This window comes from Dipteris shenzhenensis, chromosome 2 (assembly GCF_047967505.1).
Source record: "Dipteris shenzhenensis isolate YYH24624 ecotype China chromosome 2, Dip_SZ_1.0, whole genome shotgun sequence".
Taxonomy (NCBI): domain Eukaryota; kingdom Viridiplantae; phylum Streptophyta; class Polypodiopsida; order Gleicheniales; family Dipteridaceae; genus Dipteris; species Dipteris shenzhenensis.
The window spans coordinates 32,827,099-32,854,748 of NC_141597.1; the positions used below are offsets into that span (position 1 = coordinate 32,827,099).

The 27,650-nt window shown below is 45.0% G+C and overlaps 1 protein-coding gene across 3 annotated transcripts in view; it reads right to left on the minus strand.

Annotated features, from left to right (window-relative positions):
• LOC147904637 (Putative methyltransferase family protein) overlaps positions 1-25,929 on the minus strand; it is a 65,848-nt gene extending 39,919 nt beyond the window's left edge. The window contains exons 1-3 of one of the 3 annotated variants that reach the window (XM_087394992.1): positions 25,750-25,929; positions 20,308-20,375; positions 5,879-5,965 (exon numbers count right to left, since the gene is read on the minus strand). In XM_087394992.1, coding sequence (XP_087251118.1) covers positions 5,879-5,965; positions 20,308-20,375; positions 25,750-25,832 — 238 coding nt within the window. In that variant the 5' untranslated portion in view covers positions 25,833-25,929. Of the gene's footprint in view, positions 1-5,845; positions 5,966-20,307; positions 20,376-25,352; positions 25,448-25,749 lie in introns of those variants that run through there. The other 2 variants (XM_087394988.1, XM_087394998.1) reach the window with 2 other exon arrangements.
• Between the last annotated feature and the right edge of the window lie 1,721 nt (positions 25,930-27,650).

Genomic DNA, 27,650 nt, shown 5'->3' on the forward strand with positions numbered 1-27,650 from the left:
AGCCATGAGAGGGTCTAACCCAGTTATTGGGCAGTGTCTTCTCTCTTACAAGGCTAGAATAACAGCTGAAAAGCTTCAAAATATAAGCATTTAATGTAGCAAAGACTAGTGACCAAATTTCAATCAATGATGCTTTTTCTTACATGCTTCACAGAGGTGGCTAAATGAAATCTTTCCAATCAAAACCAGGTATAGCAACTCAAAGCAAAGCTGAAGCCACAGTTGTACTGATGCTATTCAAAACTTCAAAAACTCAGAGATGCTAAAGTAGCATTTTATGTAGCATCACTTTCAAAACTTTGTCAAAACTGTCAAAAAACAAAGGACTGAACTTGGAGGGCTTGTTTCTCACTCTCCAGAGCAAAGGAAAAGGGGGTTTCTGAGGCAAAAGAAAGCTTGTATACCATAGAAGGTCCACTGAGGAGAAGGGGCGCAAATTCGCGTCAGAGCGCCATAGCTTGCCTCTCCATTTTCGACTGGTTTTTCTCTGTTTTCAGCTTGAATATACAGCCATTGCTGCTCAGATTTCAGCACAGGATAGCTCAAGGTATGGAGAAGCTCCCTCTGAAAGGAATTAGAGAAGCATGGAGCAGTCTCAGAGAAAATGCAGGAAGAAGAGTCGACGATCTACGTGAAATGACGACGAGCAGAGGTAGTGATTCTTCAATTCGTTGCAGCCAAGGGTTCGCCCCTTCGAGGTGTATCTCCAGCAGGAAGGGCGTGGAGAATGGCAGAGAAACGGAGGAGAACATGCTTAAGCAAGATTTGGGAAGAAGAGGAAGAGATGGTGAAGAAGAAGATGGAGAAGAAGATGATGATGTGGCAGAAATGGGATCAAGGGGGATCAAATGGCTCTGATACCATGTTGGTAAACTGAAAGGAAAGAGTAGAGTGAACACAAACTCAGAATACTTGCATATAGAATGAAGAAGAGTGAGGTCCTTATGTAGGCACCTCTTACATGCTCACTGACATCATTGATGACTTCAAAGCTCCACAATCATCTCCTCAATCTGCTCCTAGATTCTCTCAATCATCCTATGTGGCTTACCACCACCTAACTGTGCTTATGGGCACCTAACTGTGCCTCTAGCACTCACACATAGAAACCAAGGTGTGCCTGAGGCATACACCTTGAGATATCCCAACACGTTCTACCAGTATCAAGATTCCAGATGCATTCTACGTAGAGAGGGCCTCACAGAGGCAGTGTTGCAGACTTGATATCTCACATGCATGATGGGCTGCTTTCCCCATCAGATTTAGCAACATCCCTCTCAGATATTAGCGACTTTTATCACTCATTTGCTCGGTCCAAGAGAGGTGAGATCCTTAATCGAGAGATAGGTATCCGCCAGCAATTGGCTACTCTTCAGAGGGAAGAGCAGAAGAGGCCTACAAATGCTTGGGTTCAAGGGCGCCTTGCTGCAGCAAGGACTCAGCAGCAGTCATTTTGGATCAGAGAGCAGAGTATGCCTTTCATGCCAGGGAGTCATTTTGGACCCAGACGGGAGGTAGGGTCAACAAGCAGTTCTTCTCTACTCTTGGCCCCAGACATAGTAGGGAGAGCGTTTCACAGCTTGTTGACTCAAACAGAGTTTTACAGACACATCCAAATATCGTCTTGCAGATAGCTACATATTTCTATGCAGCAAATCCTGACACTCAGGCCAAAGATGATGCTCGAGTTATTATTTGGCAACAATTACCTATGTTGGTGACTGGAGATATGATAGTCTCACTTGATGCACCTTTCACCAACATAGAGTTCAGGACTGCTCTCTCTACCCTTCACAAGGGCAAGTGCCCTGGTTCAGATGGCCTTACACCCTCTTTCTTTATTTCATTTTGGGATCAGATTGGGGATCACATTACCTCAGCCTTGCATGGTGTTTGGGACTCGGGTGAGATGCCAGACTCACTTACTAAGGGCCTCACTCATCTTATCCCTAAAGGGGGTTGCAGGAATTTAGTGTCGCAGTGGAGACTGATCACTTTGTACAAAATCCTAGCAAAAGCAATCGGCCTACGTCTGCAGCCCTTTCTTCTAGATCTTATACATGATACGCAGACGGGTTTTGTGCATGGCAGGAGCATCTTCGATAATATTTTCTCATTTTGAGAGGCTTCTGAATGGGCCATACATAATGGCCATAGGCTTGCCATTCTACTCCTGGACTTTGAGAAAGCTTATGATAGAGCAGACTGGCGTTTTCTAGAGGGTACATTCTCCCGCTTGGATTGACAGATGCATGGATCAGAGGGGTGTCAGCTCTCTATAGATCAGCCCATAGCCAGGTTCTCATTGGTGGAGTCAGGCGAGACAGATTTCAGATTACCAGATCGGTCCGTCGAGGATGCCCTTTAGTCCCCTTTCTCTTTTTATTTGTGGCTGAAGCTATGAGCTACTACCTTAGAGCTCAAGCTGATATTATAGGGCTGAGTCTTCCATTGAGGCAAGAGGATGAGCTTTTGGATAGTGAGTTGGCAGATGATACCGCTGTTTTTTTGGATGCCACACCACATACATTCACCTCTTTCAGAACAACCTTGGATTTGTTTTGCACTGCAGCACGGGCCCGTATTAATTGGAACAAATCCAATGGCTTTTGAATTAGTGATGAGGACACTCCAGACTGGGGGATTGACATAGGATTCACTTGGATTCAAAGGGGTGTTTCCATCAGGTACTTAGGATGCTAGGTTGGGGTGGGCATCTCTCTAGCACAGCAGTTTGCTCCCAGGAGGAAACTCATTTTTTGGAGTTCTACCAGACTTGACCTTGCATCCAGAGTAGTGGTTGTGAACCAGGTATTATTCGCTACTGCCTTGTTCGTTTGCTCTTGTTGGTGCAAATCTAGAGGTTGTATATCTTAGCTCATGAGACCTATCAAGAACTTTCTTTGGAGTGGGTTAGATGGCACCTCAGATGTTGTAGCCAAGGTGGCTTGGGAGACCCTCATTCTCCCTAATGGGGAAGGAGGCCTCAATATTATTGATCCGAATTTGTAGTGTATGGCCTTGCTCTGCAAATTTGTAGTGAGAGGATTGATGCTTGGACAAGAGTACCTCCCTCAAGAGTCTCCAAGAGGATCACCTCTGGAAGGGAATCGGGACTCTCTACCACTAGTTGGGACAAGGAACCCCGTCATCTGTCACAACTTCCATCTCTGACTCCGAGGGGTAGTCTAGAAGAATGCCAAATGCCCAGCTGCCGAGAGAAGGAAGGATGGCCCTATACTCCCTCAAAAGCCCGGAGAAGCGGGGAACATGGTTAGTCGAGTCCATGTCTTCAACCGTAAATCCGTGGTACCAAGGGATAAGATACACTAAATGAGGACCTAGGAGAATAGGTCTCCTCTCCACGAGAGCCAGAGTAGTATCCGGGGAGCCAAGCTAGAGGAGAAATACACCTTGTACATAAATGGTGACCTCCTGAAAGTGATCTCCATCCAATGCCAAGCTGGCCTGGATCCAATCCCTGATCTGCATCCTCGATGGAGTAAGGCCCACTATCCTGCCAATAACTACCCTATCCTGTAAAAGATTCACCACTTGTTGTACCTGTTGCTTATCAGTCGGTGAAAGAAGAATTTTGACGGCTGAGGGGGTCAAGGGTACTGCCATACAGCCCCTCTGGCTAGGGTCGCCACCAAAAGCCCAATCACCAAGGAAAGCAAAGAACTGCACCACTCACTAATAGAGAGAAAGGAGCTAAAAAGGATAAAGAAAGGGAGGCCCTTAAAAAAAGTGCTGGTGCCCGCTCCTCGAATGAGTGAAAGAAAAGCTCCTCCATAATAAGTGAGAGGCCAAGAGTTCGCCCACCAAAAATCGAAAGGGAGTACCTGCTGAATCCTCAGGTAAAGAGCTGTTTGAGTGCGATCCAGGGGGAATGGATATTCTTGAAATGAAAGACAGCCCCAAAGTAGTTCCAAGGCTACGAAAGTCGGCTGTCCACACAATGCAGCCCCAAAGAACTGAGGGCTTGCTTGGTCTCTTCCTTGAAGCACAATATGCCGCCTTGAGCCCAATATGTTAGGCTGTAGTGCCTGGGTTGCTGTTACCTTGCTGAGGGCGAGCTTTCACAATTGGAGAGGAGCCGCCAAAGAGGTCTTTTGCAGTGCTGTAAGGGGAGGTACCCTGCCCGTATGATTGGCAGGGTCTTGGAGTCGAGGCTTGGTTGTCACTTGCAGCTCGAGCAGGGCAGACCATCTTGGGGAAAACATGCATCAAATGTTAAAGCATGCCTAAGACACTATTAAGAAAGCTCAAGATAGAGCCAATGTGTCAGTGCAGCACGAGCAAGGAGCACGAGCAAGGGCGGGAAGTCACGGGAGGGCACCAGGCCCTACCAATAGCTGGCGGGGGGGGCGCGAACTGTCGCACCCCCATCTTGAGGGCAACGCTGCCCGTACAGCCCAACTAGGGGCTCTCAATGTAAGCAGCCCTGCCTCGAAGCAGACGGGGGGAAGAAAGACGAAGAGGAAGGAGGGAAGGGGGGGCGGGCAGCGAGTAGGATGTCTGCAGCTCTGCAGGGTAGTTGTTGTGTGACAAACTAATGGTAATTTTCCGAGAAAAAATAGATACAGAGATCATTTTGGAGGAGGCTCTCGAAATCTCTCAAGAACAGAAAAGCCACTCTCTTCTTTTGGCTTTTTAATCATGGAGGGATTGCAGCAAATCAATGGAGGAGTCTTTCTGGAGCTGATCCCTTTTGTCCACGGTGGTTATCAGCTGATGAGTATTCAGCACTGCCTCTGGGAGTGCAAGCAGGCCAGGATCATCTGAATCAGGATATCAGAACTTGTGGACAGACTTCCATCCTCAACTTTGTTCATTAGTTGGGTTAGGTTGCCTGGCTTTCACTTACTGTGCCTCAGGTATTTAGCGAGAGACAGAACTCCTCTTGGTCTATCACAGTTTGGCATCATTGTGTACAGTTCTGTCAACTTCATGCCTCCCCTCCCTCTCTCTCAATACAGACCTGCACATGCATCAGTGGACACTTGCTGGGAGATTGTATTGAGCATCACTACTGGCACATATGGAGATCTAGATGTATAGCGGATATTGATGGCAGCCAAGTCCACCTAGATCATACCATGGCCAGTATCTGCACTACACACATTAATGGCTATATTCTCAAGTATACAAGGACCTTGTAGGAGAACGATTTTTCTTAGATAGTGGAGGGGCTGTCCTTTCTTAGAGAGTGAAGGGGCTGTCCTTTCTTTTCTGAGACTATCACAAGCATGATGTGACATTTTCAGCCACAGTCTGGTTCTTATCAGATTTTTCATTTGCTCATACTTTTTGAGTGGTATTTTACCACCTGTTTTTCATGCTCCACATGATGTATCCATGCCCCCAGTGTCTTCTCTCGGCTGTTTCTTTCATTAATAGAAATCTATTTGAAGGAATGGGGCCAAAGTGGATTTGGCTTTCATGGAATTACAAAGGGGCCTTTGGGACTGCACAAATCTCTATTGCTTGGACGTTCTCTAGGTCCTTTGGCAACCTCTCATTTTCCTAGAGGCTGTCACTCACAAGCCATAAGATAGGACTGTATTGACAAGGCTCTTCACAACCTTTCCGATTCACATGCCACTGGTTACGATTATTGCCAAATCTTACATGAAAACCAAGAAAAACAGATAAAATAATTCCTACCTTGGTTTAGCCATTTAGCTTTCAAATTAACTCAAGTTTTCATCAGTCTTACAATCTAAGAAAACCAATGAGAGAGAACAAACAATAACTATAGACCTATGTTCCAAAGACCATGTCTGATTTAAATAAAATAATATGATCAGTGAGAAAAAGAGAATATGACGAAGCATCTTACCAACACCTGAGCCAAGCTCTATGATTGACAGACCTTGGAAAAGGTGTGGGTTTGCAAGAATAAAGTTGTTCATTAGCTCAGCTCCTGGCCATATGAGCTGTCCCGTGAGATCATAATCAGCTGTTGGATCACAAATTCGTGGTCGTAAGAGCTTTTGCAGTATTTCAAATCCAAGCCAATCAAGTGTCAAAGAGAACACCATTTGCTAGAGCTAAGATGCGCCTTGCCTACACGCTTTGGATAGCGGTTTAATCTATTTTTTGTGTGTTAGTTGAATTATTATTTCTGCATTATAATCTCTTTGTTTGTTCACAAGTGCATGATGCATCCCCAATTTAGTAGTACCCATAATGTTTCATCATATGATACACATCATGAAGCCTTTTCCAATTGTCCTCCAGAAGTAATGTCAAGTGACTAAGCTTTTCGAGCTATCCATCTTGTAAAAATTGCACAGGTAAGGTGTCAAAAATTATGCCCCCAAAAAAATGAAGCTTAAAACAATTGAACTCCAAGCAAAAGCTCCCCATCTAAGGAATCCTGCTCCCCCTCCCGTGTGATGTGTGCCTCCACCCCTCATCGCATCCATGCTGCCCCGCCACTTGCACTGCTGCTCACCTCTCCTTCATGCCCGAACGGATCAAACAAATTCAACCTGAATGGCAATATGCTCCCAAAAGCTCCGACAGAAGGCCAAGGTCAAGTCATCCTCCCCGGGGCACTTCTGTTCAAGCACGGCGGGGCCACTATCGAAACCTGATCCCACACTGCCTCTCGGGCTACAAGGACTGAAGGAGGATTGGAAGAACTGTCGATAGAGTCTGTTGTCATCTCAAGAATCTCCTGAGGGTCCGTGTGCATCTATACCTGCTCCTTTTGCAAGCATTGAAGCTTCGTCCCAGCTGAGCGAGGCCCCACAATCCAAAAGAGCTGCCTGGTCATCATGTCTCCCTACTCAACCCACTTGGGAGGAGTGGTACGAAAACTTGGCTCACTCAACCTCCATGGCATGGGGGCCGATCCTCGCACTCTCATACCGATCATTGAGCCACTCAGAGCCTGGGTCCTGCTCTCTGAGTGTCTCTATGGATGCTAAGTCCCGTCTCAAGCTCTCTCGCTACTGTAGAGCATGACCCTGAGGGTCTGAGACTGTAGCTCCTCGCTGCTTCTCTATATTGCATCTGCCACCCAAGAGGCCCACCCATCCCTGGACCCGCCCTCCGGCGCTGCCATAACTCGGCTATTACCTGTTGCACCTCCTCATCCTCAAGAAGGTCGTCTCGGATACGAAACTCCCTTTGGGGGATTCCTTGGCAAGGCTGCTCTAAGTGAAGCACGGTAGGGGAGGGGTCTGACACCGTAGTGCTAGAATGCCCGTGGAGCCTCCCCTGTGCATCGCCCAATCTCCAATGTAGATGCTCCAACAAGCCGTCATGCCTCCTTTGCCCAAAAGAAAAGAGAAGGCTGCCTGCAATCTTGGTAAACACCGCCTCCCTCCATGGCTCTCTACCACTGATCGCAAAGATGAGCTACTCCCAAGTACTTCTCTCCACTACAAGCATTTTGGAGAAGGAATCTCCTCCCAGCTTATCCTTTGTGAACTCTAGGTTGTTTAAGTCACATCTAGCAATCCAAGAGTCAACATCTAGAAGGCACTCTGTCAACCATCTCCAAAAGGCAGGGCGGTACTCTCTGCAAGCAGATGAGTACATGTTTAGGATCCCAATCCTGGACTCGACGCCCATCAAACTGCTCGACGTGTGATAAGCTCGCCTTGATCATAGACCTCAAGGGTCATTGCTTGGGACACTAAAATGCAAACACCTCCACTCCAGCCTACTGCAGGAGACCACAACTGTGGGCCTCGCCCTAGGAGCAAGCGGCGGCAAGGACTGATGTCCGATGCTGAAAACATATGCTCTTGTACCAAAAGGGCATACATTGCTTGTCCTACCACTGCCCTCTGCAACTCCTGATGAAGTATTAGGTTCTGTGGCTGGCTACGTGCACGATCGTGAAGCTGGTGCACATCCAACTCACCATGGTCCAACCCATGGGGAGTGGACAGTAAACAAGGCTCGTCTATGAGTGGGAGCCTGCACCACAACCTCAGATTCCTATGACTGCGATGGGGGCTTGGACAGGTAGGAGTCTGTATCTGTGCGTCTGCGTAGGCTCGAGGCCGACCTTTCATGCCCCCTACTCAAGAGCAAGACTCGTGGGGCAGTAAGTCGGATGCGTGAGCTCGACCTCTGGCCCCAACCAAATCACTGCTATTGCAATGCCTGCACCTGGCCTCTCTGCAGTAAAGCCGAACTGGTAGATGCTTGAGGCACCATAGTTAAGCGACAAATCAATCCCTTGCGAGCACATTAACTCCTCCAACATAAGGTACATCTGCTCTCACATCATGCAATCAAACGACGCAGTCCATTGTTCCTCTCCCATGGACGCAACATGGAAACCCCAAAACGAGTGGGAGCAAGAGCCGACAACACCAATGGAACCCCTTTTCAGGGCCGCAGGATCAACACCGTCACCTCCAGGGCCAAGGGATACACATCCAAAATCTCTAGATAGTTTCAAGGCCCAAGCCTCCAAAACTCGCTCGGCAAGGGCTGCCCTGGCCGAGGTCTAGGGCCTGGAAGTCGGGACAATTAACCCCCTTTCTCTGGTGCCAAGGAGTCTTAGTTATGGGAGGGACTAGAGTCCGAGTGAGAAGAGAAAGCCGTAGTCTGAAGGGTGGGGGGTTTGGGGAAAGGACCTTGCCTCCTCCTTGCTCGAAGGCTAGGAAGCAGGATCGGGTTTAGGGGAGGAGAAGCGGCCAGGGGACCTGTTGCAACGAGGGAGGGCGAGGAAGACAGCGTGGCGGAGGAGGGTAGGGGCAGGTAGTGACAGTGACTACAGTAGGGGAAGCGGGCAAAGGAGGGAGGAGGGGGGAGGGAGGTGATCAAGAGAGGTGAGGGAGTCGTCGAGGGAGGGGAGGTCGGCTACTGAAATAACAAGAGCTCTAGTGGCTCGCTGTTGCATAGGTACCTGAGTGCTCTCAACCCATGTCCCTGGGTGCTTGGGAGAGGGAGGGGGAGGAGGGCAGAGGGGAGAGCGGTCCTCAAAGCGCGCTCCTACGTCTTGTTGCTGGGCAGGTTCTTAAGTACTCCGGGCCTCTGCCACAGGGGGAACAGTCAGAGGATCGAAGAAGGTCTTGTCCTCTAACGTCTCGAGGCGACCCGAGAGGGAACTCCTCTCACCATGAGACTGGGAGGCCAACTCTCGCTCTACATGCGCATTCTCCTTGAAAGCGTCGCCTGCGATTCTTTGCTGCCTACTTGCTTGATTTCTTCTTTTTATCCTTGGTCCATTCCCTTCCCAGGGGGTCTACGACACTTGCTGTTGTTATTGTCTATGAGGCTGCTAAGCCCTATCTTCTTGAGGCTCCCTATGATGGATTTGTTGAACTTGTGCGGGGTGGGTTGGGGGGGGGGGGGGGGGGAACCTATCCTCTGGGGCAGTCTTGAGCTAGAGGCCCATCCGATGACACCGTAGGCACTGCTGCCCTGGTAGCCCTGAGACCTTGATCCTCTGTCGAAGCACCCTCGTCGCGGGTCTCGAGGTAAATCTCCTCTACAAGGACACTGGGCTCTCAACAACCCGTCTGAGTCTAGGAACCCCATCATCTTCCATGACAAAGGCTGATGTGTCTAGTGGAGCCTCTAGCACTGTGCCAAACATGCCACCAATGGAGGGACGGATGGCTACTACTCTTTCGGAAGCCTAGAGAAGTGGAGCGTAACCAAAAAGCGTGGCACGTGATGAGTCATATCCATATCCTCCACTGTAAAGCCATGGTACCACGAGAAAAGGTAAACCAAGTGAGGACCAAGGTAAATGGGGCTCTGCTCCACAACTGCCAGCGTGGTTTCAGGAGATCGCATCTGGAGAAGGAAAAATCCCCTTCCATAGATGGTGACCTCCTAAATATGGTCCCCTTCTAGCACTAGGCTCGCCTATAACTAATCCCAAATCTACTTCCTCAAGGGCGTGAACCCCACTATTCTGCCCACCACTACCTTATCTTTGAGAGACTAAACTACTAACTTCACCTGATGTTTGTCCTGGGGAGAAAGTAAAACTTTGACGGTTGAGGGAGTCGAAGGTGCTGCCATTAGAGCTCGTCTTGACAGACAAATGTCACCACCAAACTTTTTTTCTACAAAGCACGAACAAAAAATCGCCCACACTACGAGAAAGTAGTATTCTCTCTATTCACCTTGCATTCCTCTGCCATCTCTCTTCCACCTTGCATGTAGGTCGAAAAGAAAAACAAATACTCTCACGAGGGTGCTCTTCCCCCATTGGAGAGCCAATTGGCATTCAAATTCTGCATGCATTGCACACATTTGCATTCTTGAGGAATCCAGATCTTCACAATGCCAAGGTATACCCAGCAAAACATTGCATCCATTTAACAGCATAATATAGAACTCTTCAGTGTCCACATAACTCTGAATGTGCATCCAACGTTTCCCAATTATCAGCAAGACTGACTCATTGTGCCCTGGGCAAGCCATATCTGCATCACATAGTGGCCCCATCTCTTCTACCTTTATGTCCAATTTTCCAGCCAACTCTGGTGATATGAAATTGGCTCTCAAGCCTAGATCAAAGAGGAACGAAGCAGTCTGGTCACGGATTTGGCCCCACACTCTGCATAGCTCCATGGCATCCACATCCTATATGGCTCCGGTGACATTTGGCATAAGACCAGCTGTGGGTTTGGGTTTCTTACCCCTCTGGTCATCCTTCTTTTCTCCCTTTTTCTCACTCTGATCCGACGAGGGAAACTTCCTCTTTCTGTTTGGGCATTCACATGCTCAGTGGCCATCTTCCCTGCATATGTAACATTTGTTGGCATCATAGAGGGCCTTCTTTTCTTCCTCTAACATCTTTGGTTAAGGCCGATCCTCGCCTCTGTCCTGCAACAAACCGAGCCTTGACGGGCTGCTCAAATTTTCTGAAATGTTTATGGCCTCCCTGCTTGCTGCCCTTAAACTTTTGTGCTTTTTGGTTGCTGCCCTTGAAGCCCGAAGTCTTCCCTTGCAAGAGGGCATAAGCTGTAGTGGCATTTTCCATCAACTGAGACATATTGGAGACTTTGGTTTTGGTGCAGTAATCCCAGATTTCCTTGGCAGCCCACAACAATACTTCTCAATCTGTTCGGACAGCTCCACACGCCTGTAAGAACTCACAGGCAGCAAGGCTTCCAAAAACTTTTTGTTGTTAACAGTTCGTGGCATCCAGCTTGTGCCAAGCTGTCCTTATGTCCACCTCAAAAGTGGTGGTGAGCCAAGCAGATGAAAAGACTTGCTTGAACTCAACACAAGTGGTAGGGGCTCTACCTTGCAAGAGCAAATTAGTCCACCATTGAAGTGCATTGCCCTTGAGAAATGTGGTTGCCTTCCTAACCTTTGATGACTCCGTGAAGTTCCCACCAGCATACACGGCATCAAATTATTGCACAAAGGTCAAGGCTTTCAGCCTGTCCTATGTCCAATTGAATCTCAAACTTTACGGCAGCCCCACCCTCTTAGTAGTCTTTCAATTTGCCCTTGGGTGCAATATTGTCATACACAGCTGGCTGCAAATAAGGAGGTGGCATCATCTGGCCCATACTCTGTGCATTACTGCAAACTCCCATAGCTGGATTGACCATTCCAAGTCCCATTCCTTGCATCTGTGGCATATTCATGGAACCACCCATCATTCCTGGCATCCCCATCTACATCATGTTGGCATTTGCAGCTGGCATACCCCCCATCATTTGTTGCTGAAAACTTTGCATCCCTGCCTGAAGACTTCCCAAGTATGTGCCAGGCATTCCTAGCCCTTCTGTGGGCTGTCCCACCATTGCTTGGAAGACCGACCCTCTTCCGAAGTATCCTGGATACATCACTGAAGGAGAAAAGGGTTGTTGTCCATAATTCACCGACTGAAAGTTGTTGCCTTGGGAGGCATCCCCCATACCAAGAGCAACTGAGGGCATTACAAGTGGAGTCACGGGTGGCTGTCCAACTCAAGGTGCATAATTGTGCAGAGGCCTCTGGTTCCTCTGCTTCTTCTTGGCTGTCTTTTTGCTCTTGGGAGGGGCATCCAGAATTTCAACTAGATTCTGGGTCAATTGTGTCAAACTGCCCACTGCAATTTACAATTTCATCTTGAAGAGGGCTTCTGCATCTAGTTCTTCAGCTTCATCTTGGGATACCTCAGTGGCATGCCCCGAAAGAACATGCTGTCCCTCACCGTCCTGCCCTTCTTCACACTCACTGGTGTTTGGCTCCTCAAAGCTGTCCGACCTCCTATCTTCCTCTTGCTCTGAGATAGTCTGTGACCTCTCACGTTGTGACATGCTTGCTATTTTTATGGCTGTAACAAGAATGCAATGGGGGCTTTCTTCACCCAACACTACCAAGGCTCAACTCTGTAGGAAGATGGTCACTATCCCGGCAATGGAACCATTGAGACCGGCCTTCAGTTAACTAAAGGGAAAAAAACAACTTAGCAAACCACTGAAACCAGTCTTCAGTCAACTAAAGGGCAGTGAACTGTAACTAACTTAGCATTCACACCATTTTACAGCCACATTGCAGCATTTCCAGTCACTTCCATTAGTTAAATGCCACTGATAAACAATCATTGAAAACACTTAAAGGGAGGCTAGAATGCCCCTGCTCGGTAACCAAAAACAAGACACCCACTGGGACCTTGGTTTCAAAACAAATGGAAATCAAAAGGAAGTCAGAACGACTGTACCCAATGTCCGTGGAAGAGGGGCACCTATCCTCTGTCCAAGCCCCTAGCGATGTAAAGGTGACTTCCAGCCATAGGAGAGAGAGAGAGAGAGAGAGAGAGAGAGAGAGAGAGAGAGAGAATGAGAGAATGAGAGATTGGAAGCTTAGCTGAGAGGGAAGAGCAAGGCTCGGGAATGCAGAGGCCAAGGACAAGAGAAAAGGAGCTAATCTGCCATGGCAAAGTCCACCTGCAGCCTGCAACTGACCTGTACAGCTTCAAAGAACAGCCCTGCTTCGAAATGTGTGCCTAGGGGTGCATGCAAGCAGCAAATCAGCAACCATGTTCACATCGGGATGCGTGCAAACAGCAATGAAAGTCCGTACAGCGGCAACGATAGTCCATACAACAGCAACGATGGTCCGTACAGCAGCAGTTATGGTCCGTACAGCAGCAGCAATGGTCCATACAGCAGCAACTAAGGTTCCGTACAAGCCATACGGAAACCTTGGAGTCAGCGCCTGCAGTCCATACAGCCGTACGGACTGCCTCGTAATGCGTGAGCAGCCAAAGTGTGTAGAGAGAGAGCGACCTTGAAAAGCATGCCAAACCTTAGCCTTGCAAAATGTGCAAGTAACCAGCCCGTAATGCTTGAAGGAAGAGAGAGGGAGAGGGTTGTAGGTGGAGCATGAGGGGCTGCCACGTGGCCCCCTAATTAATGCTCTAACCCACCCAACCAATGACAATGGTGGTTGCCCTTGGACATTTAAACCCCTCTTTAATGCCTTAGTTTTGCCCTTGGACCTAATGGGTGCACTTAGAATTGGCCCCTAGGGACTTCTAGGAAGTTAGCACTTCCTCTAGGCCAGTCCCCTCCGGCCAAACTATCCTCGGGTTTGTCCACGAGGTTATTTGCACATGAAATCCCACCTCCCCATGACAGTCACCTGCAAATTCTCATCTTCTTGAGGCTCCCCAATCTCCAACACACAACCTTCAACTAGATCAACCACCTTAATATATAGCATCTTGCAACTGGCCCAATCAACTTCCTCTATCAACAACTCAGCCTCCTTGCAACCTCATCACCAAATATCTTCACCCTTCATTCTCCGAACAACAAAGAAAAGAAAGAAGAAAGACCGAAGGGTCCATGAGAGAGAAGAAAACCAAATACAATAAAAACTAAGGGATGGAGCCACTAAAGCAAACATCGTTGTTGCAGATCATAAAGAGCATATCAACTGGACCCTATAAAGACTTGCCCACATAGAAAAAGAGCTCCATGCAACTGCTGTAAAGCATCAACACCCACCATTCACCGCAATGGACTGCCAACTTGATCAGGAATCTCAGCTTTCTTAACCTGTTATAAAAAGGATCACGACATTCCTTCTATTTCCATGCATAATGCTGTGAGAAACACGGAGAGCAAGAGTGAGCAAGAGAGTGAGCTGAACGTAGGTCACTCAAAAGTGGACTGAATGAAGTGAAGTACAAACAAAAGATGAGGGGTTTTGTCTGAGTGACAAAACCCTATCTAATCACTAACCGTAGATAGAGATTAGACTGTGGTTAGAAGGAAATACCTCTAAGAGGGAAAAGTGCCCCTAACCCACTTAATACATTACATTGGCCACTACCTAGAATATAATAATAATTCTAACAATCCCCTGGACTGCCAATGTGGTGTACAAGGTAGTGATCAATCACCAAAAGGAGATAAGTTTAGGGCACTGCGAAATGCCTCAAACTTCTCACGTGGAAGTGCTTTGGTGAAGATGTCTACGACATTGTCATGTGTTGACACATAGATCATACTGATCTCCCCTGCATGCAACTTCTCTTTGACATAATGATAATGAACCTCAATGTGCTTCGTGCGAGCATGAAACACAGGATTCTTTGCCACTGCTATAGCACTCTAACTAGAAGGACCCTCCAATAAGAGACGAAGATCAGCGAACAAACGTCACAGCTAAACACATTCAACTGTCCCTATGAAAGCTGCCTTGTACTCAACTTCACATGAGGAAGCAGCCACTGTAGATTGCTTCTTGCTCAACCAAGAAATGCAAGCTTTGCCCAAAAAGAAACAATTACCACTAGTGGACTGCCTGATATCATAGTCTCCAGCCCAATCTGAATCACTGTAAGCATGCATCTACAAGTCACCCCCCCTGGGAAACATCAAGCCATAAGACTTTGTGCCTTGCAAATAACGGAAGATGCGTTTTACAGCCTGCCAATGTGTTGTCTTTGGGCTGTGCATATATCTGCTCACCTGAGATACTGCATACTGAATATCGGGCCGTGTATTGCACAAGTATATGAGGCATCCAATAGCCTGGTTGTAACGTGTGACATCCACTGATTCACCTGCATCATACATAGTAAGCTTCAGCCCCGGCTCCATGGGAGTGGCGATAGGCTTACAATCATGCATGTTGAACCTATCCAAGAGCTTCTGCACATACTTGGATTGAGACATAACGATGCCACGCTTGTTTTGTATAAACTGGATCCCCAAATAAAAATTTAACATGCCCAAATCTGTCATGTCAAATTCAGCTTTCAACTCAGCTTTAAAATCTTCCTCATTTGACCCTATGAGCAGCATGTCATCTACATAAAGAATGATGACCAAAATATCCCCCCCATCCTTCTTGATGTAGAGGGTGCTTTCCGTGGGACTATTATGTAACCCCTTACTTGCCAGGAATGCATCAATCTTGGCATACCATGCACGTGGGGCTTGCTTCAGCCCACATAAAGCTTTGTTAAGCTTGCAAACTTGAAGTGCATTTCAAACCCAGGAGGTTGTTTGACATAAACCTCTTCCTGCAAGTCCCCATTAAGGAAAGCTGTTTTTATGTCCAACTGATGGACATTCCAAACAAAATTTGCAGCCATTGCAATAACTGACCGTATGGTGGTCATCCGGGATGTAGGAGCAAAAGTATCCTCATAATCTATGCCCTTCTTCTGTGCATAGCCTTTGGCAACCAACCTTGCTTTGTACCTGTCAATAGACCCATCTGGCTTCCTTTTCACCTTGAAAACCCACTTGGTACCAATGGCATGCTTACCTGGTGGCAAATCCACAACATCCCAAGTCTGATTTTTCTCAATGGACTGCAATTCATTGTGCATGGCATGCATCCAATGCGCATTATCCTTTGCTTCATCAAAAGAGTCAGGTTCCTCTTCATCAAAAAGAGTCCCTGCATAAGCTGTCTCAACTAAAAGAGCCCCCCCTGCGTGCCTTACTGCACTACGAGTCCTGCCAGGCAAATAGGGCCTCAAGCCTACTCTCCCTAAGAGTCTGTAGCAACCAATTTGAGACTGTTTTGGCTGCGTGTATCTCTTGAATCTCTTGCCTGACAACTTCATCCACACCCTGTGGAGGTACAAAATCAACCAATGGCTGAATCGGGGCATGTGGATCAGGAGAAGGTTGCTGTAAATTCTGATTTTCAGCATGAACCTCAACAACGGGGAAACCAAATGCTATAGGAAGCATCCCCTCAAAAACATCATCTGAAGAAGCTGGAATCTGAAATTTAACATGTGTATGTGCTGAATTCTCTGAAAATATTACATCTCTACTAACAAAAATCTTGCATGAAGCAGGATTGTAAAGACGATAGCCTTTGCTTTGTGCACTATACCCAACAAAAATGCATTTAAGTGCCTTATCTGACAACTTATGTCGAAATTCCACAAGCACGTGGGCATATGCAACACAACCAAAAACTCTGAAGTAATCCACTAAAGGCTTTCTCCCGTGCCATGCCTCATAGGGAGTGATTGTCTTCAAAGCCTTTGTGGGATCCCGATTCAAAACATAGTTGGCACACATGAGGCCTTCAAGCCAAAACCTGTGAGGCAACTTTTTACTGGTAAGCATGCATCTATCCATCTCCATAAGAGTCTGATTCTTCCGCTCAGCTTTGCCATTCTGTTGAGGTGTAAGCCTCACTGTAAGCTAATGCGTGATGCCTTTCTCCTTCAAAAATGCCTCAAACTCATGAGACATATACTCCCCCCCTCGATCTGTGCGAAGTGTCCGCACCTTGAGTCCTGTCTCATTCTCAACTATAGCCACAAAGTGTTTGAAATGCATAAACACTTTGCTTTAAGACCATAGACCCAAGTGTAGTTGGTGAAGTCATCTATGAATGTAACATAATAAAGATAACCCCCAAAAGCAGGTGTCCTCATGGGACCGCAAACATCAATGTGAATAAGCTGTAATTTGTGTGTAGCTTTCACTGCACCATCCTTCTTTAAAGAAAATCTATGCATCTTGTCAAGGATGCAACCCTCACATGCATGAGGAGGAGGTGACTCTAAAGGAGGCAAGGCATCAACCATAGCATGCTTTTGAAGTGTCATTAAGCTGCCATAGCTCATGTGCCCATACCTGGCATGCCATAACTCCGCATTCTGCATTGCAGCAATAGGAGTGCTCACTAAAAATGCATGATCGGATCTTTTCTCATATATATCAAGCTGAAAAAGACCCCGATACAAAGTGCCAGACAAAATCAAAGCATAGTCATTCTCTTTGTCTCTGACTGCACACTTAGCATCATCAAATACAACCTGAAATCCTCCTCTATTAAGAGAGGACACTGAAAGCAAATTCTTCTTTATACCTGGCACATAGAGAACATCTAAAATTCTGAAATCTGTGCCATCAGTGGATATGAGAATAATGTTCCCCACTCCACATACTAAATAAGAAGATTTATTTGCACAAGTCACCTTCTTTTTAGTAGGTGGAAAATGCACAGATGCAAACAGGCTCTTCTTAGAAGTGATGTGCTTTGAAGCACCACTGTCAAAATACCAAGTATTCAGTGTCTCATTGACACTGAGAGAGCATGCATCCTTTGAAGGATCATGACTGCAAGTCAAGAAAGCATAAGGGTCATCATCATTAGTGGATGTAGCATTTGAACTACCCACTGAAAAATATGAATTGCAAAACAGAAAGACATACTGCTCTTCCACAAAGTTGGTTGTAACATCTCCCCTATCATGTGAATGAGGAGCTGATGCATCTGACACAGCCATACCTGAATCCCTTTTCTTTTCTTTTGTTATGCGCTTCTTCCATTCACCAATATAATGACCTCGCTTCTTACAGTAGTGACAAATGCCTTTCTTTTTATGCTTATCTGCATCACCCTTAGCCTTATAAGAGGGTTGTCCTGAACCAACTTTATGCTGATGTGCGGGCTCATTTTGCTGCCCTTTTCCCTTGGGCTTGAACTTGGAAAGCATGGCATGCTCGCCAGCCCAGGTTGCCATATTTCTACGTGTTTGTTCCCCCTGCAACAGAAGTCCTACCAACTCGTGAAAAGAGAGAGGATTGCTGCCCCTCAATGACAAATTCAGCAAGGTGTGGAAACCAAGATAGAATTCAGAGTGGTGGTAATCATCTCTGAATCCGGAATGACTTCATCAATATTCAACAGTTGCTCCCTCAAATCCTAAAGCTTTGTGAGGTGAGTATTCATGTAATCTCCCTCATCCATATGCATATGAGAAAGCTCTCGCTTTAGAAAGGAAACTCTGGCATCATTTCTTGCTGCAAATGTACTCTCTAATATCTCCCAAGCTGCCTTTGATGTCTTGCATGACCAAATGTGAGGTATAATGAACCTCTTGACAAAGAGAGAAATCATTGATAGAGCTTGTGCATCTCTAGAATCCCATCTTTTCTCTTCTGCTGTGGGAACTCCTGGAGCGGCAGCTCCAACTACTTGTGCTGCATTTTGACCTCTACCCCTGCCTCCAGCTGTAGGAGTGACAAGTGTAGCCACTGTATCTGGCCTTGCTTCATCTCCATTGACATAATCCCAAAGATGTCTGCCAACCAAGATGTTGCGAACCATAAAACTCCACGAGGAGTAGTTGGTGCCATCCAACTTATCCTCCTGTGTAAGGACTCCAAACACCTCATTGGGGTTGTTCTGAGCCATTTTTGCCACATAAACTCAAAAACCACAGCAAACTGACCAAGTAGAATCCCTTCCTGGGATGCAAAATGCACAAGTAAAATCTGCCAAAGAAAATCTGCCCACAGTGACAAATACTGTCACAGCCTATCAGAGGCTCGAAATGCACCACAATGCTCTGCTTAATGCCCAAAAATATGCAAATAGAATCTGTAAAAAATGGCAAAAGTCTGCAAATTGACTCACACTGAGTCCAGAATTGCTTGCAAACCTCCAAAATGGTCTTTCAACTGCCAAATTGCATCCGAATGCCAAAAGCCCCAATTTCTTCAAGGAAATTGCATCCAAAAGAGGGAAAATTAACTGAAAGCCCCAAATTTGCAATTTGTCTGCCAAAGCTCCAAATGTGCTCCCAAAAACTAAGCCAAACAATGGTTGTATGCACAAGAGCCTGACAAAACTCTTTCCAATATCCTCCTGCAAAGAAAACCCTGCAAAAATTCAACTTTCCAAGCCCACCTACAAAGTGACCAAATGTGAATGATGTTTCACCTTCAAACTGTACGGACTAACAGTACGGAACTGTCAGTACAGTTGAATGCAGCTGTACAGAACTGTACAGCGCAGCCTGTACGGTCGAAATCCGTGCACCTCTACGGATGTACTGAATCTGTACGGACATCTCAGCACAAGTGTACGAAACTGTACAGACAGAACTTGGTGCTGTACAGACAGAACCTGGCGAGGCTGTACGGCGAAATCGTACGGAAACATACGCTTGTATGGGCGACGGATACGAAAATGTATGGCTGGCGCTGATGAAGTTCGCACGTGCAGCGTTACAGTACGGATTGTCAGTCCGTACATTGTACGGACGTTGTACTGCAAGCTTGGCGATGGAGCTGTACGGACGAGAGGCAGGGAGCTGAGAGCAAATGCGGAAGCAGGGAGCAGGTCCGAGAAGGAGAGCTGCTTTGATACCAAATGTGAGAAACGCGGAGAGCAAGAGTGAGCAAGAGAGACTGAGCTGAACGTAGGTCACTCAAAAGTGGACTAAATGAAGTGAAGTACAAACAAGAGATGAGACGTTTTGTCTAAGTGACAAAACCCTATCTAATCACTAACCGTCGTTAGAGATTAGACTGTGGTTAGGGGGAAAAACCTCTAAGAGGGAAAAGTGCCCCTGACCCACTTATTACATTACATTGGCCACTGCCTAGAATATAATAATAATTCTAACAAATGTCACTTTATCCTTTCAATAGTCGGCCATCACACAGATGACTACAGCCTTGAGAGCTTCACCCCTTCATTAACTTATTGCAGGTATCCAACACCTTTGTCCTCCTCATTTGGGGACTCACAAGCGGGACAATGAGCCTCATCTCCAAGACAGCTCACATACTGGCAAAGACTCTCCTACTCTACTAAAATTTGATTTTACCTTTGTACACAATGGACTTATTTTCCAGACCATTTGAAGTGCTGTGTGCACTATACATGACTAAGTAAGCAGAAAAGCACTTTGGAGTCCAATGTTTAGGGTGCATTTTAGACTCCAAAAAAGGCTTTAATCATCCCACTTGCACATTTTTGCCACCATAATAGGATACGAAGACATACATTTATGAAAACACAAAGAAAGATGCCTAGCAATTGAAAATCAAAAAATGAAAACATAAGCTTCGAGTTCCAGAACGTAAGACTTACTTGCAGAAGACTGAAGACTGAAGACATCAATGGTGTGTGAACCATAATGAAAAGTTTGAATCACATAACTGCATTCAGCAAAAACATGTCAGTCAGAACTTAGGCAGGAACATTTCAAACACAGAGCAACAGAAATCCCCAAATATTTGCCATGTATCTTACATCACGGGTTTTTAGTATTCCAAAATTGATCCCAGCTCTTATGAATATACACGATACTCTGTCTTCCAACTCATCATCAATGGTACAGTCATCTGAAGTTTCTGTTTTACAAAAGGGGCTCGCAAGACTGAAAAGTTTGTGGAAAGAAAATATTGGGATCTGTCTAGATCTTAGATCTTGAAGAAAATGTTAAGGCTGATCCATAATTAACAATTTTCATGGTGAAAGCCTTTGATGATTTTGGCATTAGAGGTCTTGGATAATTTCAAGTAGTTACTAGTGTGGTTGGTGTTTTAACATGTAAGCAATCAAGGAATGCTGATTTAAGGACAAGGAATGCTGATTTAAGGACAAGGCCTGCTTCAATAACAACAGGAAGCCTAATGAGAAGCAAGTCATATTCCCCATCAATTCTTTGGCTGATTGGTAGCATCTCTTTCCTTGTGTGTCCAAGGTCACTGGGGACTAAAGGCCCATCTGCAAAGTTATGACGGTCGATGGATATATTGAAATGGTGATCCCATATGCAAAGTTGTAATATGACGGCCGATGGATAAGTGGGCCTTGCTTGATGCTTCTATTCCTCAGCCAATGTGTTAAAAGCTTTTCTAAGAGTTCGATCAAAATGCATAGTTTCTCTTAAGTATCCATCATTAAGATGAAAGGTATCTCTAGTCATTAGATGTGTCCGTAAAGATAATCTGCATCTTGTGCATACATGTCTTGAAGAGTTGTAAACTGATCATGATATGGAATTGAGATATGCTGAATCCTTGGTCTACAAGAGTAGCCACGGTTTCTTTTCCATATGTATATTGTATTAATAAATGAAAAGATTCAAGAAAATTTAGCACCTCATATGTCTCTCTCTCAAAAATTACCTTAAGAAATATTGAAGGATCTAATGGTCAGTCTTAAGGAGAAAGTTTGTCTAACAAAATATAACCAATCATACAAATTAATTATTTTAATAAACAAGCAAAAGAATAAAGGAAAGAAGGGAGTTTGTAAGCCACTTTAAACAAACTTGCGAGAAATTTTTTAAAAAATAACTTAGTAAACAAAGCTACGCTTATTTTCTCATTAGTATTGAAGCATAAGCTGTCATCTCGGTTTCACAAGATTTCAGAATCTCTATGCTTACAAAGCTTTGAAATCCCAACCCAAACAACAAAAACTTTGATAGTAAAAAGGAAGAAACAAAGCAACAGAAATGCAAGAGAAAGGAAAAAAGAAAGAAACCGAGACTAAAAAAACCTGATACAATGGGTGGAGGCTCTAAGCGGGCATCTACAGACTACACCCAAGACAAGTATGACATAAACATTGAGAAAACGTGCAAAGTGTCTGAGCCCATGGAGAGGACGGTAGCTGTGGCGTGGCATCACTGTGGTGGTCCTCTGTATGTTGGCAGAGGAGTCAAGTCCACGAGAGGCTCCCACACGGCAGCATAAAACCCATGATACAGCATTGGTGATGGTCAATATGCAAGGTCTGTTGTGATCTCTTGGTTGTGGCTCTGCGTTGGACAAGTGCCGTTGTCACACCCCTCAACCATGCCTCTGGTCTGGTGAACATGAAGAGAAGATCCCCAAGCCTGATCCGTGCATCGACACACTAACGGGTCTATCAAATCTCTCACTCTAGGCCTTGGCTATGCCATCTCCTTGGGCCCTGGTGGTCCATGCTATCCGACTAGAACAACTCTGAGTGGAATTTGGCTGAGCACCCAGATCTCGTCTATATCTGCTGAGCAGCTGATCTCTTTGCAAACGGCCTCATGAATGAAATTCGCTAGACCTACCAGGTTCAAATGAGACAAGAGTCTGGAGACAAGTCTGAACCAATCCCTATAGAGATAGTGATGACAACCTCGGATCTCATTGTACACAGGACATCTAAAAGCAAGACTCGATCTCCTGTAGATCACATAGAGTGCAATGCAGCCTTGTCCAGGAATGTCCTCCGCCCGCCCAGTCTCAATGCATAGCAGTGGTGCGAGGGAACACGCAACTACCCTATCCTGAAAGAGTGGTGAAAATGGATCTGTTTGTAGCTTGGCGGAAATGGATCCGTTTGTAGCCTGGTGGATCGATGAAGCACTCCTCGGATTTCCATAAGCAGTGGTCTCCGTAGAAGCTAAGCTTCACAAGAAGCTTGCCAAGGGCTAACCGCATCCTGAATGTGTGTAGCTGTGTGATCCTCCCGAATAACCTAGTTAGCCTTGTGATAAGTGTGCGGAATAGAAGGGACTTTAAGGTTATACTAAAGGGGGGGGGGTAATCTATCCATATGGAGTCCCAGACTCACGATATGCGTGTACATGTATATCAACACCTCTTGGATGAGGATAAGGCCACGCCGGCTTGAGGTCGAGAAGCCATAATCCATGACTCGAAAGAGGTATGTGATCGCCTGGAATGATGTGTCAAGCTATAATGGCGGTGCCCTAAACTCAACCATATTGCTGATCATCCAATAAGAGTACCCAAATCCTCTCCACGTGGGCTAGTCTACCTTTTGCTAGATTAGGCCGCAACGAGGACTACCATACATGCCCATTGGGCAACTTGGTTGAAAATGAGAGTGAAAGCATTGTTGCCTAGCAAGTGCAGCGTATTCCCTGCTCAATCGGACCTGCATCGCCGGTGGCATCTTGGAAATTGGGCTAGAGAAAAGAACCCCAAATGTGACAACCTCCAACGGTAATCCGTCCAGTCTAAATTCTAGCAAGTGCGGCGTATTCCCTACTTAGTTGGGCCTGCATCGTCGGCTGTATCTTGAAAATTGGGCTAGAGAAAAGAATCCCAAATGTGACAGCCTCCACTGCTAATCCTTCCAATCTGATTGATCTCTATGCATGCTTGCCCGAGATGTGTTGAAATCATAACAAAGGTTGACTTTCAGATCATGTGTCTCGCAGAAGTATGGAGTGCATACAAGTGTCGCTGGAGGCTCTTAGCTGGAGAGAGTACGACCACATCATCTGCATGGAAAAGAATCTGGATCAAGGAGCTGGTGAGAGAGCATCATGTCTCCCTAAGTGTTCTAATGAAGGTCTCAAGCTCGTCAATGTTTAGGCCAAACGCGGTTAGTGATAACAGACAACCCTGTTTGACCCTATAGTGCTCATGATCTTCTCTATCCACCTACAGCCGTCCAAACCATATCTGAGACCCTCTCATAGAGTGCATTGACTATCCAAATGATCTCCTGACCATACCACATATCATGTAAGCGTCGAGTGAGGCAAGCTTTTGACACTATGTCAAAAGCCTTGTGAAAATTCAAAAAGCAGCAATAACCCCCTTTCTCCATGCTTTGGCCACCTCAATGGCATTCTTAAAGTATGTGATCCTCCTCGTTCTTGATGAAAGCTTGCTTCTTCCAGCGGAGCAGGTGGCAATACTTGTGTATCGTCTCTGCCTCACTCAAAGGTGATGCTTAGCCTCAAATCTGAGTTGACCATGTAGAGCCTTGCGCTCATTATCGTACCAGCTATTGCAAGGTACTACGATTATGTTAAATATCAAAAACAAAAGAAACACTAATGCTAATACAAGGAAACAAAGATAAACCAACGAACGTATAAGAAAACAAATGAAACACCAATGCAAACAAAAGGAATATTATCATTATTTTTTAATTAGTTAGTTATTTATTCATTTATTTTAACCTAATAACAATAATTATAATAGAATAAGAGGGGTTGGAGAAAACCAAAACTAAATAGGTTTCTAAGGGTAGATGACCTTTAAAAGAGAACAAACCTAAGAACTTAGAAGAAAATGGGCTTGGAAGCTCCTCACGTTTGGTTGTGATTCTATGTTCAAGGATCCTAAACATACCCAAAGCCGGTATTCCAAAGATATAATGACTACAACATAGGAAAAAACGAAGTTTCTTCATTACTTTTCTTGTATTATAGTCTTTCTAGAGAAGTAATAGGATTGAATTAATAAATTGAGATATGAAGGTACTCTTACCTGTAGAAAGGCCAAAGAACCTATCGAATTGAGAAGAAATCACTCCATATTTAGCCATATCAGAGATGTTTGAGACAATGTGACGCATTCGTATAATATACAACACAACATACTTAGGTGTTTGTTATTTATCATCAATATCAACTTTTAAACCTAAAGAAGATTGAGTAATGCTAAGAGATTCCAGACAAAAGGAGTGCAACTTTCACGGAGAGATCACCCTCTGGCTCCCAAACAATGGACCTAGAAGATGATGATGAGAAAGAATGGAAGAAGCCGGTTCCCAAGGAGAAACGATTGATTAAGCTCAGGTTGAGGAGAAGACAGAGCTCTGGAGCAAAGCATCCCTCATCAAGGAAGGTCAGCCTAGGTGCTTTTAAACGAAAATATTTAGATGCTGCCCACCAAAAGTATCCAAAGGGTAGTATATGTGTCAATGATGAAGAAATCAGGAACCACAACCTCCAAGATTATGTCATTACAATCCATGTGTGTCACATTCACGTATTGAAAGGACTTATGCTCTTTTATTTTATTGCCATGTATGAGCCTTAGAGATACTGAAAATATGAGCTCTAAAAGAAGAAGGTATAAGCTACAAAGAACTTCCTCAAAGTTCTGAACCACATGCCAATATAATATCGAATCTTTTAAAACCATGGAAAGAGGCGCATACACCCAGTTTTTCACGTAAGAAGACGTAGAAGAAGCCTTCTAGAAGATGATAATCAAGCCAGCTACTCTTCCGATTGAACCAAGGTTGCCAAGTGTAAATTTTGAGAGCATAAACCGTTCCTAAAGGGAGGGAATGTTGAGGACCCAATAAGAAGGTCTCGGAATTGCAGGAGCCCAAAACCAAAAGGAGGCCCTTTTAATATGGTGCATCCTACAACTTACCTCATTAGGCATGGGAATGCCAAGTAGAACGCTCAAAAACCTTCTCCAACTTATGCAAGGCAAGAGAGGTTGACTCCCTCTTGAATCGAGAGGACAGAATATGTTGCTAGATCACGTTTAAACAGTTCTGGTGATATTCAGTGTCTTGCTAATGTGAGCAGAGGTTTAGATATTAGAAACTTTATCAGTTATAAATCATTTAGGTCCTATATGGCTTTTCTGCTAGATTGTGCATTGCTTGTCCATTTTTTCGTCCAGCTTCTATTGCTAAAGGAACCTAACTCCTCCGTCTATGCAAAAGTTATGAAACAATCAATGCAAGGACTTTAACAATAGGTTACTTGCAAGGAACGAGGTCGACGAGAAATTAAAAAAGCAGATCCACATGGAGACTTGCCTTTCGTTTACGAAGAAAGACTCGTCGAGGTAAACTTCGTCCTCCTCCTCGTGAGCGTTATTCTCTTTAGTAGCATCCCCCATTTAGATTTGGCTGGCAAAAAGCGTAATTTTGTATCTCTGATTTCGTCACTCCTTGAGTGAGTACATGTACGATCGAACTATATTGGTGACCATAACATTTTCCTCTCTCTTTTAAAAGTAGTCTTTTTGGCCCTCCAAGGGTCCTAAGTGATGTCTTGGTCAGTGAGTCCCCTAATTACGTTCATGTTAGTTCATTTGTTCATGCAAATTGTGGTTAGTAAGAGGTTTATGTGTAGGGTTTAAGAGGTTTATGTGTAGGGTTTAAGGCTATTGTTTGCTTGTGGAGGTCCAAAATGTCCTTGTCTTTTGTTTGTCCTCTCTTGGAGATTCTAAATGCTTTTGTCTTTTGTTAGGTATTTCTCTCTAAAGATGGAGGCTCTCTTTGTCTCTTGTATGACACCAACTATATTACCTCTTGCCCAAATAAGCACATCCCCACTTCTATTTAATAGTCTCTTTTCTCTCCTTTCTTTCGCTCATCTACCTTTCCCCATATTCCTACACCTTCACTTGCTTTTTCTATTTTCCTTTCCTTCCAATTTATACCTACCCTTTCCCTTTTACAAGTCATTGAAAATATTTATTGAGCTACTTTAAACTTAGACTTAAAATGACACTCCAAAAGGGAGGACCTTAATGGCTTTGCCACCTTACTTTTCAAGGGCTTACTCGTGACACGAAGACACACTCAACAAGATAAAGCACTAAGTGTGAGCGGCTAGATCTTTAAACTATTCCTTATGCATTTCACCTTTGCATAGAATGCTACAATGTGCCCAAAATATTCAACCTCTTCTACCATGAAAGTACATTTGCTAGCTTTTGCATAAAGCTAATGCAACCTTAAAATTTCCAGTACATGTTTGACACAGTTAGATCCTCATATCTTGGCAACACAGTCTGCTGCAAAGGTCTTAATTTTTATCCACCTTAGACATAATATACCCAAGTATAGCATAGCACCACACAAGGAAGGCCAAAATAATATCAGGTTGGAATGACATTCTTCCAACTGAAGGCAATTGCACCTAGTAAAGTTACTGCTCGTAAGTATTAAATAATTCCTTAAACATGACTACATTCTAGCAAAGAATGGGACGAGCCTAAAAGAGATGAATTAAGGTCTCTCCAACAAATCTGCACGAAAGGCATCTAGTATCGAATCTTCTCAACTTGCCCCTTATGGGCAACCATTGTTAAAGAATTTTCCACATCAAAATACAAAAGTAGGGAAAGCATTTGTGGGTCTATATTCTTCTAGACCTTGCTCTCCACACCATTGTATCTGAGAAAAGGTTGCTTATCATAAATGAGCTTTTCATACCATTACTTCACGTCAATCGAGTCTTGTTGGAGGAAGCAGTGATTGATATATTCCCTCTCATTTACTGCAACATTAATTGGCTAAAATCACCTACCTAGGTTACCACTCACTCTATAAATTATTCTTCAAATTTTCTCAGCACAAGTACTTAGTTGAGGAGCTGACATCCATTAAGCTTTAGAAGTATCCCACATATCAGGCCAGTATACCAGCCTTTATTATTAATCTTCCACTTTCTTGAGATCACAATGGACTGTGCCAAACCCTGTGGTAGTTGTATATGTGTATTTAAATTTGTGTCCTCTAAGTTCCTTTCCATACTAACCTATAAATCAGATTCTTACATGATTGGAGCAATAATATGCCTATAGCACTAGGTTGCCTAGTTCAAAGCTATTGATCCTTACACGGATGCCTATTACCAACGTGCCTTTCCACATCAAGTGCTTCCATTGTCCAACTGGTTTAATACTACCATCGATAATTTAAAAAAT